The sequence below is a fragment of the Colobus angolensis genome, unplaced genomic scaffold (genome assembly GCF_000951035.1).
Source record: "Colobus angolensis palliatus isolate OR3802 unplaced genomic scaffold, Cang.pa_1.0 Scaffold224, whole genome shotgun sequence".
In the NCBI taxonomy this organism is placed as follows: Eukaryota; Metazoa; Chordata; class Mammalia; order Primates; family Cercopithecidae; genus Colobus; species Colobus angolensis.
The window spans coordinates 5380820-5396981 of record NW_012115422.1 but is presented as its reverse complement, the minus strand read 5'-3'; the positions used below and the strand labels follow the sequence as shown (position 1 = coordinate 5396981).

Sequence of the window (16162 nt, the reverse complement as noted above, 5' to 3'; positions counted from 1 at the left end):
TCCTGTCTACCATAAAAGGCATTAGAGAAACTGTTTCTGAAATTGGTAAATCAAGAAAAAGTGGTATAACATTTTCAAACAGGAAGGTAAATACTAACACAAACCACTAAGAGTTCCAAGTGTTTGTCTTTGGAATGCTAAATTGGGGAAGAGGGAACTAAACTTTTTCACTATAAACCTTTTAGTTCTATTTGATTTTTTCAAACTATGTACATTAATTAGTTTAATAAAAAGAAAGCTAAAATAGAAAAAAAAAAAAACAGAATTTCAAGTTAAGAATTCAACATGAATTCAAAGAGAGGACTGAGGAGACAGAAAGACATAACAAGAAGGCCTATCTACCAGCTACCTACCATTAATTTACCCGCCAGGGTTATTAAAAGAGAGACCTCCTCAAAGGAGCTCCTGCAGCCTCATCTGGCTTTCTTTCAGGCCAGGACACTCCCTCTGCACCAAGTAGCCAGAGCAAGGCTCAAAGTACAGACCTAGAGGTGCCTCATTAAATAAAAGAACTAGCGGAATCCAAATTAATGGTATTATCATGTATATGAAATTAGTCTAAACAGCAGTCTGGTATTAACATATTACAAGGACATATTTCCTGAGATCTTGTTATGATTTTTAAATTTCTAAGTGTGATAATACATACTGAAAAACTACAATTCAAGGTCAAAGGTCAAAGGTTCCAGGGTATCTGTGGAAATAAAGATACTCTATCTCCTGCCTTGGAATTTAAGTTTAAGCAATAGCATCCATTTCTGGACTCTTCCTGACTGAAGATCATGCCATAATCCCGTATGATGTAAGAAAATTCAAATTCAGCTCATTTATAAAAGAATTGTATCAAACTCCCTTTAGTCATGGAGGCCTGTGATTCCCAAAGAATAGTGAGCAAGCACTTGAAATGAAAAACAAGCACTGCTTTTGCTTAGAAGATCACTGATACGCTGCCAAAAGAACCTCCAAATTTCTCAATAACTTTTCATGTTTTTCAATAACCCCATGAGCTAGACAAAGCAAAAAAGGGACTACTGATAACTAATAATAACCAATAATTTTTCTATAAAGTATAAGACAACTTGACAAGCTAAAATTCTTACAGAATTGTTATTTGGTTCATCTTTTTCTTCAAGTTCAAAAAAGGCACACTGGAATATAAAGGACTTGTCAAAATGCAAGGTTCCCTTAAGCTTTATAGGTTTCTTCACGCTACTAATTCACTGATCAAAACCTGGATATAATTCAAGATATATTTATACTCCCACAAAAAAAAAAATGATTTCACAGATGTTTTTGGTTCCTAACAATAACAACAAAAAGTGGCTCCAACTCATAACAAAAGACATACTTAGAGATACCGCAAACCTGTTCAAGGACCTGTTTCAAGGGGGAAAAAATGATACAAACCAAAAATAATTGCATTGTATTTTAAAAATATTCACAGAAAACTCTTCACGAACCCATCTTTTTGGATAAAACAATAGAAAATGGCTGTGATTGTTTTCTGTAAGTTCAAAAACTTGTTATGGTGTTTTCATTATAAACCTATTACTTCAAAAAAACTCACTACCAGAAAAATCTCCCGATCAATAGCACCCTGACCTTCATGGTCTTAACACTGTGCAAGTTCTTACTACAAAATAAAAACAATAAAAAATAATAAAAAAAAAATTGATTACCTGCTCAACATTATAACTTACTACATTATCAAACTTTTTTTTTTCAAATTAGACATATGAAGTACAACTCACAAGCAGGAAAAGACTCCACTGAATATAAAGTAGTCTGATGACCTGTGTGCTATTTAAAATTACAAACACTTTAAGTAGCAAAGAGTTTACCCAAACACATATTAATGTATAGACTGTTTATGTCCATTTTAAACTTAAGATGGAAGGCCTATAATTACAGTTTTTTTAATAAATACCAAATATTATTTTAAAATATCCCATATAAACTTACAAGAGGAATTGAAATAAAATGAAATAGGCCACACCATTCTAAGCTCACAGGCAACAAAAACTAAAAGCAATCATTTGTGTCTTCACCAGCAGGCCTAAATATATAAACTCAAATCCATTAGAATTATATTAGTGCCTAATAAAGATTAGACAGAATATCAATGAATGTAAAAAATACAATGTATTATATGATGTGTTTGAATGCAAAAACCACACATTTATTAAACATATGATTAACTTAAAAACAACACACCAGTTTGTTTTAAAGTGCTCCTTCACCAAAACCTTAAAAAAAACTATCAACCCAAAGTGAGTTCAAAACAACAGATTACAAGGCAAACAATGACAATAGGTATAGACAGGCACTACCAAAAAATGCTATTTGTTCTTTAATTAAATAATGCCATTCTCAAGTGATATACAGCAGTCATCTTGACAGAATTCCTTTTTGTATAAATATTCATAAATAAAAATGTCTCTAGACATTGGAAAGAGCTGCAAACAATACTTTACAACAGCAGCTTAATGTCTATTTTAGGGAAAAAAAAAAGCACTAAAATCCTCTTCCATTGAAAGTTGTTTATTTCTCTGGTGTAAGTGAGCAAAGTCACTATAGCATTTAAATCTCTTTTCTAGAACAATGTAAAGAACAACGTATACGCATCTTAAATTTGGTAGGTCACAAAAGTTAGAATGCAATCATCTTTTGAGGCAACAAGAAAATAAAGAAAAATTAAACACTTTAACCCAACATTTGGAATGACAAATCAGTAGTGTCAACTTCACATATGAAGGACAATACAGTCTGGTTAAAGATGCTCAATATGTCATGGTAATTGGGCTAAAGATACTTAAAATATTGTGTTTCCTTTTTGATTAAAGGAATATAATACAATCACCATCAAGCTGCTATCGTAACTCATTTTTAGCTGTGGTAAAGTGACCATTTGGTCCATGGCACAAGTTACATATATCACACTTCTGTCAAACTGAAACCTTATAAGATTTCATGTTTATAAGCTACAATACACCCTGACCAAGCTGTCAGTCCTCTCACAGTTTTTTAGAAAAATATCTACATTTGTCCTTATGGATGTCAAAATGTTACACCATCATTTGTTTAAAAAAAAAAAAAAAAAAAGATGCACATTCATACTGTGAGTTACTAGGAAAATACTCTTGCAAACAAACTATATAAAGATAAAATACACTTCAAAAGTATGTGGTTTGTTTTCTTGTCTGTTTTACAATATTCTATAAAGTGCAGAGTCCTAAGGGAAAAAACTAGTCCCTATAACAATAGTTTAATTACAGCAGCTTTTGCATAGCAATACTTAGAGGAAGTTGGACACTTCAGTTTCTTCAGGAAGAGAAGGATGGAAGAGTATCTTCCGATTCAGATTTTTTTTTGGCCATAAGTCTGCTTTCTTCAGGAATGGTTGCTGATGCCAAATCTCCATTAAGTGTATTTTTTGAACAGTGAACAGGTCCTATGAAGACATTGGTAAAAACGTTAAACATCCTGTCAATATTAACTCCAGTCCTCCGTGAAAGAACGTTTTAAATTTCCTATTCAGGGCCGGGGGCGGTGGCTCAAGCCTGTAATCCCAGCACTTTGGGAGGCCGAGACGGGCGGATCACGAGGTCAGGAGATCGAGACCATCCTGGCTAACACAGTGAAACCCCGTCTCTACTAAAAAATACAAAAAACTAGCCGGGCGAGGTGGCGGGCGCCTGTAGTCCCAGCTACTCGGGAGGCTGAGGCAGGAGAATGGCGTGAACCTGGGAGGCGGAGCTTGCAGTGAGCTGAGGTCTGGCCACTGCACTCCAGCCCGGGTGACAGAGTGAGACTCCGTCTCAAAAAAAAAAAAAAAAAAAAAAAAAATTTCCTATTCAGGGACATGAAATTCCTTTAGCTTCCTGCTAATTTTTTATTTCCTTGTTTGTTTCATACAGGAAAACTTAACTTTTAGGGTAGAGTATCAACAGTCACAAGGAAAAACATCAGAATTCATGGGATAAATGACGAAACTGCCTGAAGTAGAGATTTTTGTTTTGTTCATTGCTAGAATCATGGTTGGCACATAACAAGCAGTCAATAAATATCTGCTGAATTGAATTTAATCTTTATTAATTAAATATTGCTCTTTCAGCCTATTTTAATGCTGTTAATATCCTCCTTGTTCCTAGGCAAACAAACCAGACCCATAAAAGGATACATGCCTTACCCAACATCACACAATTGGTAACAGAATGAGGACTAAATTCAGGTATTCCTCTTTTCATTCTAAGACTTTCTGAGCAAAGCTGACAAGATACTGCACACTGAAAGATCCCATTTCTCCATTTGTAATGTAGCTCACAGAACTATCACTGCAGCTCCATGTTAACACAGCTGACTACACTGGCATAGTCCTGTTCTAAGGCAGTTGTACCTTTATACACATTGTTTGAGTTTACCATCATCATTTATTACTTTCATACTTTTTGAAAAAGCTTGTTTAAGAAAATAGAAGCAGTTGCATCTCACAAGAAGAATATTTTTGAGTAACAACTTTCAACCAAAACTGCCAACTGCAAAATATATACTTTCTAGAAGGAGCACTAATTCAATCTTTGCTTTGTCAGCTAATTGAAACACTAGTATAAACAGGAAAAACTCTAAGGATAAAATTTCTGACCTAGTCTATACTTGCTAATAGTTCTAGAGAAGTGAACTATATGTATGCATGTATATATGTGTGTGTGTGTGTGACTAGTTTTGTTACAGTCCATAACAGTTAAACTGGGGGATGCTAAATACAATGAGCATGTACACCTAGATCTTTTGAAAATTGTTTTCAAATATTCAGGACTAGGGTAACGAGAAGAAAAGAATTCTAAAGAAAAATGGATGGCTTTAAAAAAATTATTTTAGTAATTACAAATGATCCTCTTAAAAAAAGAAAAAGATGTCACACTTAAAGAAAAGTACAAGGTAGCATACAGAACTCCTTCATGACCTCTGGATTAAGAGTCATGTGTAAAAAGCATAAAGAATAAAGAGAATCAGAATCTATCTTACCTGCCTCAGATAACACTTTTTTCACATACTCAACCTCTTTAACCCTCCTTCTCTCCTCCTCTTCTCTAACAGGTCTTGCTTGATTGGCCCAAGAAAGTTTCTTTCTCCCTTCCCCTTCCCGGTTTCCTTCCTTCATTTCTCTACCCATATCTCAATTTAAATTCAAAATGTTAATGAGCATAGAATAGTGCCATATATTAATAAATAGATGATTAGTTCAGTAAAAAAAAAAGTGAGCATAAAAAAAAAAAACAAAAAAAAAAAACAGATGCTCTCACTCCTAAAACTCCAAAAATGACCAGCAATCCTTTTTAAAATTGCCATGTGTGTGAACTAAACCTGTTTAAGTTTCTGGTTACATAAAACAACTCCAGCTTAATCAATGTTTTCAATACACTCAAATGCTAGAAATATACCATTGTTTTGTTCAGCCATACTATGAATTCACTGGGTTCTTCTAGGCTATTCAAAGAGCTAACCACCACTTATCATGTCATTTCCACAAGAAAAATAAAATCTGTTTTCCAAACAACTGACTTACAAATGAACTACTGGAACACAACTTGTTCCTTAATTGGAAATTGTACATAACTTCTATCCCACATGCTTCCTAAGAAATAGTAAAGACTTGGAGAGTAGAAGTCTATTCATAGAGATGTAATAATAAGACTATATTTGCATTCACTGCAAATCATGGTCACTACTATCTTACTAGATATTCTGACACACTTTCAAAGCTTCTTCTCTGAAGAGAAAAATTTTTAAATTTTAACATAAATCACAAAACCTTTCCCAAAAACATTCAATCACAGTATGCTGCCTCTTTAATAAGAAAAAGGTACAGGAATGAATGCTACTATAATTCACCATGACTACCAGACAAAATTCTTTTCCTTAGCCATTTCAAGGTATTTTAGTAAAGTAACAATGCTGACTTTTATATGAACTTGGAACTTGCCTTTATTTTCCCCTAGAATCCTGCTAACAATTCATGCCTTCTTCCAAGATGTTTTTTAAGTGCAAGTATAGTGGTGGTAAAAGATCATAATATTCTATAAATATATATCTAAGATACAATATTTACAAAGCAATCCTCAGCACTCCTTAGTTAATAACAAACCTGTTTGTAAGAGGATATATGAGTTTTCATTGATTGAGCGCTGTTTACTTACCTCTGAATGAAGGAATCAATCAAAGAAACAAAGTACAATGTTCAATGTCAGTATACTTCATTTCCAGAAACTACAGAGCCCCACAGTAATTTTGCTGAATATACCAAAGAAAGAGACAGAACCTATGTCACTTACTATCTGGGTCTTCAAGAGGAATATCATTACAAGAATCTGTATCTGAGTAGGTTCTTCGGCGTCGCTGGGAGAGTCGGTGAAGTGTAGATACTGGTTCTTTTATAGAGTGGCTACTCCTGCAAATTAAATAAAAAGCATTAAATTGTAAGGCCTTACATAAATAAAAACACCCTCAACTGGAATTTTAAATGACTTCTCTTTAAGTGAAAAAAGAATTATTTTATGCTCAACGTCCCATGTTAGCAACATTCTACTCAGAAGTCAAAAACAAGTGAACCCATTTAGATGACAGCTGATAACCTGGAGAACATGGCTTCTGAGCTGAACTAAAAGGAAGAGGGGTATAATGAAGAAGTAGTGACTTCTATAGGGGAGACTCCAGAGAGCAGACATTATCAGTCGGTTTACAAATGTTTGAAAACTAAAAGTCATAGGTTTCATGAGTGCATGTATTTCAAGTCAATCCACATCTGATCAAAACCAGCAGACTGAAAGAAATGGGCAAGGAGTTCATAGAGCTAGAGGTAGACTCACTCACAACACCAAGAGAAGATAAAGATGGCAAAAAGGGGCCTAGAAATACTTTTTTAAAAATCTGTCTCAAAAAATTAAACAGAGAAGTAAATCACCACCACCTAGTAGCACCTCCGCTACTATTTTTGTAACAGCCCAACATTACTGTACTTAATGACAACCTTGATTCATCAGGAAACAAATAAGATTTTAAAATTATTATGTTATGAAGTAGAAAGGATAGAAAACTTTCTTTCATTAAAAGTTGATTAAGCTTCCATTTTTCTGGAAAATTCAGTTGGTGGGACTCTTGATTCCCTGACAAGGTTGGGCATATACATCATTGGACTCCTCTGAGTATTTGACAGTTTAATCAAAGATTATATAATCATCAGGGTAAAAAATTAAAACATGACAAAACAATAAGGGCCCAGCATTTAACAGTGCAAATATAGAGGAATAAATGCTAATGTCACTAAAATTAAATCACTTTCCAAAGAACCAAATAAGACAACCATAGCAACTTAAAGGACTATTACTTAACAAAATAATAGTTTAACAACTTAGTATTTTGAGATCTATCCAGAAGGTAGAATTTTTTAATGTATTGAGATGAATAGGTACTTTAAAATATCAAGTGGTTTTCTCTTTTCAGCAAGATCTTTTTCTCTTAATGAAATAACAGCTCAGCATGAACAGATGATGCTATGAACAGCTGAGGTAAAATGAGCCCCAGCTGTGGAGTCTTAATACATCAAAAATGTACTTCTGTCTAACCATAACTTGATATACAGTCATGCGTCTCTTAATGACAAGGATGCATTCTGAGAAATGTATCACTAGGTGATTCTGTCACTGTGCAAACATCACAGAGTGTGCTTACACAAAGCTAGCTAGTATAACCTACTACACATGTAGGCAATGTGGTATAGCCTATTATTCCTAGGCTACAAACTTGTACTGCATGTTACTGTACTGAATGCTGTGGGTGACTGTAACACAATGGTACATGTGTATCTAAACATACCTAAACATGGAAAAAGTACAGTAAAAATATGGTATTATAATCTTATGAGGCCACTGTCACATATGCAGTCTATCATTGATGGAAAAGTCATTCTTCAATATATGACTGTATTTCAAACATCTAAAAAAGGTAAAATGGCTGGCAAGGTGCTTACCTTGCTGGTTAATTAATTCATTCATTTTTTTCTTTACGACTACCTACTGAGGCCAGGCCCTTATACTAAATACTAGGAGATAAATACTGAGAGATAAAATGCTGGTTTCAGAATCAGACCTAACCCATACAGAGTTTACATTCCACACCACTTGTTAAAGGCCCAGAGAACTTCCCTAGATGGGTATAGTTTGAAAGAACTTAGTCAAAAGAAAAGGTTCTTTTACCTCTCTGAACTGCAAGAACCAGGGTGGCTGACAGAACGCTTCATCTAGAAATTTTGAAAAACAAACAAAAAAAATTACCATAATCCACGTCAAGTAGAATCATGCAGCTCTAATTTACTATTATCATAATAAACATAATTTTACTCAGAGAAAAAGATACCTGGGAAAACAAAATTTATCTTTCACAGACTCGAGTAACATAATTAGCACTGGAATCTTTTTCAACATACACCAAAAACATGCTGGATTCTTTTTTCAAAAGTAAAAACCAAATTTTATACATAATACATATATATGCATGTGTACACAAATATAAAAAACAGGGTATATAACTATAAATAGGATATAAGTGTGATAAAAAGGAGTATCTAGCAAGCCAGAAAATATTCTAATAAATATCTCTTTTTAAAGGGAAGTAGTAGAAGAGTCAGGTAGCAAAGCTTCTCTTTACCATTAATTATTTAGGTAGCTGATATACAAATGTTCTGAAGTGTGGTTTTCATGGAAGACAGCATTAATAATTTAAGACTTTAAAGAACTCAGAAGAGCCCTAAGTCTCAATGGATTTCCAAAACATATATTTAAAAAAATAAAAAATACCTAATTAAGCAGAGCATTTAAAAAATATGATAAATACTAAGCATAATTTGGAAGATCCAACTACTCCATCAAAATATGAAGGGAGGCAGTCAAGTAAAATTGATTATTTCAAAGTTTAACACGGTAGCAGAAAAACAAAGATTATACTAAAAGTTTAGGGTGACTGCTTTTGTATACATGAGCCCAAGAGTCTAACAAGCCCAGGTATAACATTTATGTTATGTAAATGCCTTCTATATTTGGAACATGAGCCACTAGTTGCTCTGAGAAATACCAGTTGAAATGATAAGAGATATGACCCACCCAATCTGTAGTCTGGGAACATCTGATAAGATTGACATTAAGATGCAAATGGACATTAATATCTCCTTTAACAGAAATTACTTCCTTTAGGCTTACTAACCCAAGGACATCCCCACTATAATAATCACTCAGTCTGTAGGTCCAATGACAGTTGTCTGAACTTTTATGATGACTTGAAATAAAGTTAAATGCAAGTTTACTCTAAGATGGATTCATTGAGATTAACTATATAAAGCGCTCATAAAGATCAGATTAAATTGTTTTGGAATACTCAAATTTTTAGCTTTATTTTTCACATAAATAAATGTAAGTTTTTCATATAAATAAATAAATAATGTTCTTAATAAAAAAAAACATGAACACTGTCTGACCTTACTTTCCATGCTATTTGTCTCTAGAACTATTACATAAGCCACAATTCTTGCTCTTTTTATCAAGGAAAATGGCATAGCTAGCAAAAATAAGCAGCTTCTAATCTAGTATTTCCTAAATTAATGTATTAGATTTCCTGTAATTTTTCTATTGAAGGTTTTAGCTTTAAAAAGACAATTATTTTAGTTTCTTATATGTAAAATACACATATGACTACTCTGGACTAGAGAGCATTTGTAACATAAGGGATTTCCTGAGAAGTTCAATGTAGAAGCAAGGCAACTCTGAGGTTTTACTGCATTTGACTCTAAAAAGTACAGCTGTAAAAAAAAAAAGTGTACCCTTTGCATATCAACCTCAGGAACACAGCACTGTACATCCATCTCAAAAGACTGGTTTATTTGTTCACATATACATGTGAATTAACAGTTTATAGCATATCTACAATTGTCCTAAAAAGCAACATTGTCAAACTATGTTTTACTCAACACCACAGTCCTGTAAAATGGTATTAAAAAATACATAAAATGGGTCAGGCACAGTGGCTCACGCCTGTAATCCCAACACTTTGGGAGACTGAGGCGGGCGGATTACGAGGTCAGGAGATCCAGACCATCCTGGCTAACATGGTGAAACCCTGTCTCTACTAAAAATACAAAAAATTAGCCAGGCATGGTGGAGGGCGCCTGTGGTCCCAGATGCTCAGGAGGCTGAGGCAGGAGAATGGCATGAACCCAGGAGGCAGAGCCTGCAGTGAGCCCAGATTGCGCCACTGCACTCCTGCCTGGGTGACAGAGCGAGACTCTATCACAAAAAAAAAAAAAAAAAAAAAGAAAAAGAGAAATATATATATATATATATATATAAAATGGGCTCAATTGTCAAATAAATTTCAGAAACACTGTACACTACACTTCCACCTCTCAGAGATTCATAATACACTTCAGCATAAAAGAGGGTGTGACAGCTGGGCATGGTGGCTTATGCCTGTAATCCCAACACTTTGGGAGGCTGAAGCAGGAAGACTGCTTGAAGCTAGGAGTTTGAGAGCAGCCTGGGCAACAAAATGAGACCCCATCTCTACAAAAAATAAATTGAAAAACTTAGCTAGAAGCCAGGAGTTTGAGACCAGCTTAGGCAACAAAATGAGATCATCTCCACAAATAAGTTAAAAGAAGTAGCCAGGCATAGTGGTGTGCACCTGTAGTCCCAGCTCCTCAGGAGGCTAAGGTGCGAGGATCACTTGAGCTTGGGAGTTTGAGGCTGCAGTGAGTTATGATGGTCAGCCTGGGTGACAGAGTGAGATCCTGTCTCTAAAAAAATAAATAAATAAAAAGGCTGTGACAAGTCCTATCAAACTGTCCTTGTCAGATTAGAGAAACTCAATTCATATCAGTTAAGTTAACCTAGCAATTCCCAAATTAATCTGGCCATAAAACTCATTTTCATGGTACGTTTGTCTCAGAGGAAACTATTAGCCCATCAAACACTGATTAGAAAACAATTATCTAAATAAATTTAGGCAATAATCTTTACTAACTCTCATATAACTAAATTTGCTGGGATAGGTAAGAGAACCTAGGAATAAGTTAGACCCTATTCTCCTAACAAATAGATCTTCAGGTAATTGCTGAAACAGCAACAAGGTGGCATTCTTACTCCTATAAATGGACTCCTGAAAACACTTTGATGAAATAAACTTAAAGTCTCATTAAAGCTTATCTCACCTACAAGTTTCTCACAGCATGCTAGAGCAAATTTATTAGCTCAGAAAGGACAACAGATCTGCCACCCTTGGCAAAGAAGAGGACTTGTTGTTCTGAGCAATGAGGAAGTAAGAAACTAACACCGACCACCTAACAGTAAGCAGGTCAGATCGTTTGCAGTGACTCTCTGATATACACTGTATTTTTACACATGAAGAAACTGAAGATCAGCTACTCTGAGGGTTCAGATCCAAATAGTGAGTACAAAACACCGTTCCCACTGGACTATGTTTCAAATTCCTTCTAACTCCTTTAAAGATTTACTTAATTGTACCCCATTGTGACTAAAACCTCATTCCGTTGTGTAGTTCTTACCAAGCAGAATAGAGCCTCCCAATTTTTTCTGTGTCACAGCACTTTGTAATATTGTCCTAGATACTGGGGGAAATGGATGAAGCAGCCTGTGGGCAGGCCATGCACAGCCCCTCCAAGCGGAAGGAGATGAGGACACTAGCACAAGTGCTAAGCTCATCAGCTGAGAAGCTCTAATATGAAACAGTACAAACAAAAAAATTCAACTTGTTAGCTGTTTCCCAGCCACTGCCTGTTTCCGCCCTTAAAAATAAATACCAAAATGAAACAAAAACCACACGCAACATTACTACTGAAGGAAAAAAACAAAACAAGAAGTTCAAACCATTTGAACAGGAGAAGGTGACACAGGAGAAACTAAGGGATCCGGATGGGGCAGTTGAAACATCTCAGGTTTAAACTTGGCATTGGCTATCTTCACACATTCCTCGAGCGTTGTGATGAACGTGTTACACGTGGCACTAAGCAGAGAAGAGGCTTCATTCATGTTCTGAAAAATTACACAAAGACTTGAACAGATTTGCATACAATGACATGGAATCATATACAACCTTATCACTAAATAATAAGACATCTCCAACAGACACATTACTATGTTCAAATTTATTTAAAATACAGTACCTTAGAAAATTAAGCTGGGGCAAAAAAAAAAGAAGAAAATTAAAACATCTATGAATAAGAAATGCCTGTCTCCTAAACAATGTACGAAACTAGATTCTAAGAAAAAATAAGTTTTGCATTGAATTATCATATTGAAAAATCGTGCACAAAAATTTATCTTAGAGAAATCTAACCTAAACAGTAATTTTCATTTTCCCAAAAGTGGTCACAGACATGGAATACCCTTAGAATTACTTAGTGGCAGTACAATTCATGTCTACCCTCTATCTGTTCTCCCACTTCTTCCTTGACAGAGTAAAAATCCCAATTTTGTTCAGGATTGCAAAGTGCCCTGATCCTGGGGGATGAATAGAGACTGATCTAAGCTAGTCATGGCTATTCCAAGACTCTTTACCAAATGCTCTTTTTTTCCTGGTTTCCCTTGAGCCAGAAAAAAAAAAAAAAAGATGAGAAGTCTGCTGGAGAATTTCTGGGATTTTTGTTCCCTGATTCAAAACCAAGCACAGCAAGCTGAGAAGGACTCTCTCCACCCTGGCAACCCCACTGCCTCCTGCCTCTTTGTGAGCTTGACAGTCATCTTGACACCTGGGGCATTAGGAGAAAAACTCAACACATCAAGAATGGCAGGTGGAAAGATGCAACAAGCCTGGGTCCCTAATACTGTTACCGAGCTCCTGTAGCAAGTATGAGAGCACCTACCTCCAGGGAGCTTGTGGTCAGTTTGTCCTTGGGCTTCTTACACAAGATTCCTCCCCAACAGGAGAAAGTCACAGAAGAAGTAAGAAGATTTCTTGCTCCACTTCTATCAAGTTAGGCAAAAAGGGACAGGCAACATGCTGGCCTTTCACCCAGAGAGTGGTATAGCTCACTGGTCCTATTTTACCATAAAGAATGAGCCTATTATAGCCCGATCCTACTAATCTGAGTTTTAATTCCTAAGTCACTGTTCTGAGAAGGATTTGTTTTAAGTTATTCCATAAAGATAAGTTATCAACTCTCACAGTTGAAGCAGGGACCTTATTACCAAAAAAAGAGAACAGCAGCTGTCCAGTGAATTTATGCCGCTAGGCCTAGAGAGCAAAGCCTGGAATGCTTCTTCCCCACTCCAACCTCCAAATTATTAGAGTGGCTGCAAAGACAAGCCTTGATCCCTGGAGAAATATGCTACTTCATGTTCTTCTCTGGCCACACAGACAAAACAGAGAAGATGCTACAGATTTCCAGATAGTCTACAGTAGGCAGAACCCAGAAAAGCTGAAAATAACTCAATGTGAAAATGCCTATCATCTTATGGAATGACTGAGGATCCCCCCAGAGCACTCCAAAGCATAACCACACATGAAGAGATCCTCTTTGCTCTACCTCTGCACTAGGAGATGAATGATTCTCATCATGGTGAACAAATTCCTGTATCGTATGAACTTGCTGCATTAAGAGGTCACAGTAGAGGCGAAGTTCAGACATTTTGGTTTTCAGCGATTCACTGGTTTCACTTATTTCTGAAAAGAACATATATAAATATCCAGTTAGATCATTTTCATATTCTTTGGGCAATGTAACAAAATGTAATCGTTTAAAAAAGCAATGAATATAAATACCTATAGCTCAAGAAATGTGAGAACTTGGGAATAGGATACCAGAGCCCTAAGGAAACATCTTCTCTTTAGATAATTGGGAAAAAGCTGACAGTTATATGCCTGCCACGTTTAGGTGATTTCCAGAGATAGGATGATGACCACTGGATATTTTATACAGGATATTTCCATTCCATTACTCATCTTCTATTTAAATAGTGCTTAGTTTTCTTTTGTGAATTGCTTTTTTATTTTGTCCTTTATACATTTTTTCCAGCTCTGATGGAAAAATATAAACTGGTAGTTTGTAAAAGTTCTTACAAATTAAAGATAGTAATCTTTCCTCTATCTTATATACTGCAAATACCTTATCCAGATCTGTTAGCTTCCTTTCAGTTCTGTTTATTTTGGCTTACAGAAGTTTTAAATTTTTATGTAATTAAAACTATTATATATAAACATTCATTTATTTTCTTCTGTTCCTTTCAGTTTCATTTTCACATTATACTATTTTCAACATTTTTTATTAAGAGCATACTTTCTTCCTTAGTATCTCCAGACAAACTAAACATCCAGCCATAATCTCAACCACTCACAAGCCAATACCTTTTAAACTAGAAGTATAAGCTACATAGGAGGAAAATTCATAGAGTAAATTTCTGGTGATTCTCCACACTCCCTGGGCCAGGCCCCAGTGGCCTTGCTCTCTGATCCTAGCCACAAAGCCACTTTTGCCAGAGTGGACAAAGCAGCTCTATCTGCCCATGTAATCTAACGTAAATAAATTCCTGCTCACATTTAAGCCTGTTCTTTCTCCTTTTAAAAAAAAACTGTGGTAAAATATACATAAACATAATATTTACTAGTTTAACCACTTTTAAGTATTCATTTCAAAATGTGGCAATAAGTACCTTCGTATTTGTAAAATCATTACCACCATCCGTCTCGAGAATGTCTTCATCTTCCCCAGCTGAAGGACTGTACCCACTAAACATTAACCCTATTTCCACCTACCCCTGGGCCCTGGGAACCAACATTCTATTTTCTGTCTGTATAAATTTGACTGTCCTGAGTATTTCATATAAGTGGAATCATAGACTATATGTCTTTCTGTGATTAGCTTATTTCACTTACTGTAATGTCTATAAGGTTCATCCACAGTGTAGCATGTGTCACATTTCCCTTCCTTTTTAAGGCTGAGTAACATTCTATTGTATATTTTGTTTATCCATTCATCTACCAATGAACATTTGGGTTATTTCCATCTTTCAGCTATTGTGAATATCCATTCCTTCTTATCCTACCTGTAGCCATATTCTGTAATGTTTTCATATATTTCAAAATTGTTATAAATTCAATCCTCAGCCTTCATTTCTCAATACCTGTAATTTACCTGCTTTCACTAATGTAATGTGTATTTAATTATAAAAGTAATACATACTTAATAAAAAATTTTGAAAAATAGAAAAAATATAGAATACAAAAATCAAACAACTGTACTACAGTTTGAATATGGTTAGTTTCCAGCAAAACTCATGTTGAGGCTAGGTCCCCAGTGTGGCAGTGTTAGGAAAGTAGTACCTCTAAGAAGTGCTTAGGTCATTAAAGGGGATTGATACCTTCCTCAAAGGAGTGAGTTCTCAACCTCTTGGAACTACATTATGGGAAATATAGTTACTATGAGAGCAGATTGTTATAAATCGAGGCTGCCTCTTGTGTTTGATCTCTTTCTGCACACGCCCGCGTTCCCTTGCTTCCTCCACCATGCTATGATGTAGCATGAGGCCCTCACCAGAAGCCAACTAGATACAGCTGCCCAATCTTGAACTTCCAGCCTCTAGGGCCATGAGTCATACCTCTTTTCTTTAGAAATTACAGTCTCAAGTATTGTGTCAAAGCAACAGAAAATGAACTAAGACAAACTATAATCTCACTATCAAGAAATTGTCATTTTCACATGATATCTGTATATGGTTGAACTGATAACATAAATCATTTGCTTTGCTTTCAGTTTCTAAATATCTTTTTGAATTGGCAATATGCATACATGGTAAAGTCAAAAGATACCAAAGGGTATACAGTGACAAGTGAGTCTCCTTCCCACAAATTCCACTTCCAAAGGTAACAATCTGACCAATTCTTACATACCTTTCCTAAGCTAGCCAATGAATACTAACACTATATATAATTATGAATCCTGCTTTTTTCAATGATCATTTAACCTTGGGCATTTTCTCACACTGAAATTCCTTTTAAACATCTTACCGTCTATATATTAGCCAATGAAAGCACGAGTTTAGGCTGGGCGCGGTGGCTCACGCCTGTAATCCCAGCACTTTGGGAGGCCGAGGCGGGCGGATCA

At 35.4% G+C, this 16162-nt stretch overlaps 1 protein-coding gene across 1 annotated transcript in view; it reads right to left on the bottom strand.

Moving 5' to 3' along the window:
• Positions 1-2123: 2123 nt before the first annotated feature.
• Positions 2124-16162, bottom strand: part of PLEKHA3 (pleckstrin homology domain containing, family A (phosphoinositide binding specific) member 3) — a 25976-nt gene continuing 11937 nt past the window's right edge. Inside the window, exons 4-9 of the mRNA XM_011944070.1 lie at positions 15105-15117; positions 13589-13725; positions 11931-12095; positions 8253-8296; positions 6333-6448; positions 2124-3451 (exon numbers count right to left, since the gene is read on the bottom strand). Of these exons, the coding sequence (XP_011799460.1) occupies positions 3324-3451; positions 6333-6448; positions 8253-8296; positions 11931-12095; positions 13589-13725; positions 15105-15117 (603 nt within the window). The 3' untranslated portion in view covers positions 2124-3323. The remainder of the gene's footprint in view (positions 3452-6332; positions 6449-8252; positions 8297-11930; positions 12096-13588; positions 13726-15104; positions 15118-16162) is intronic.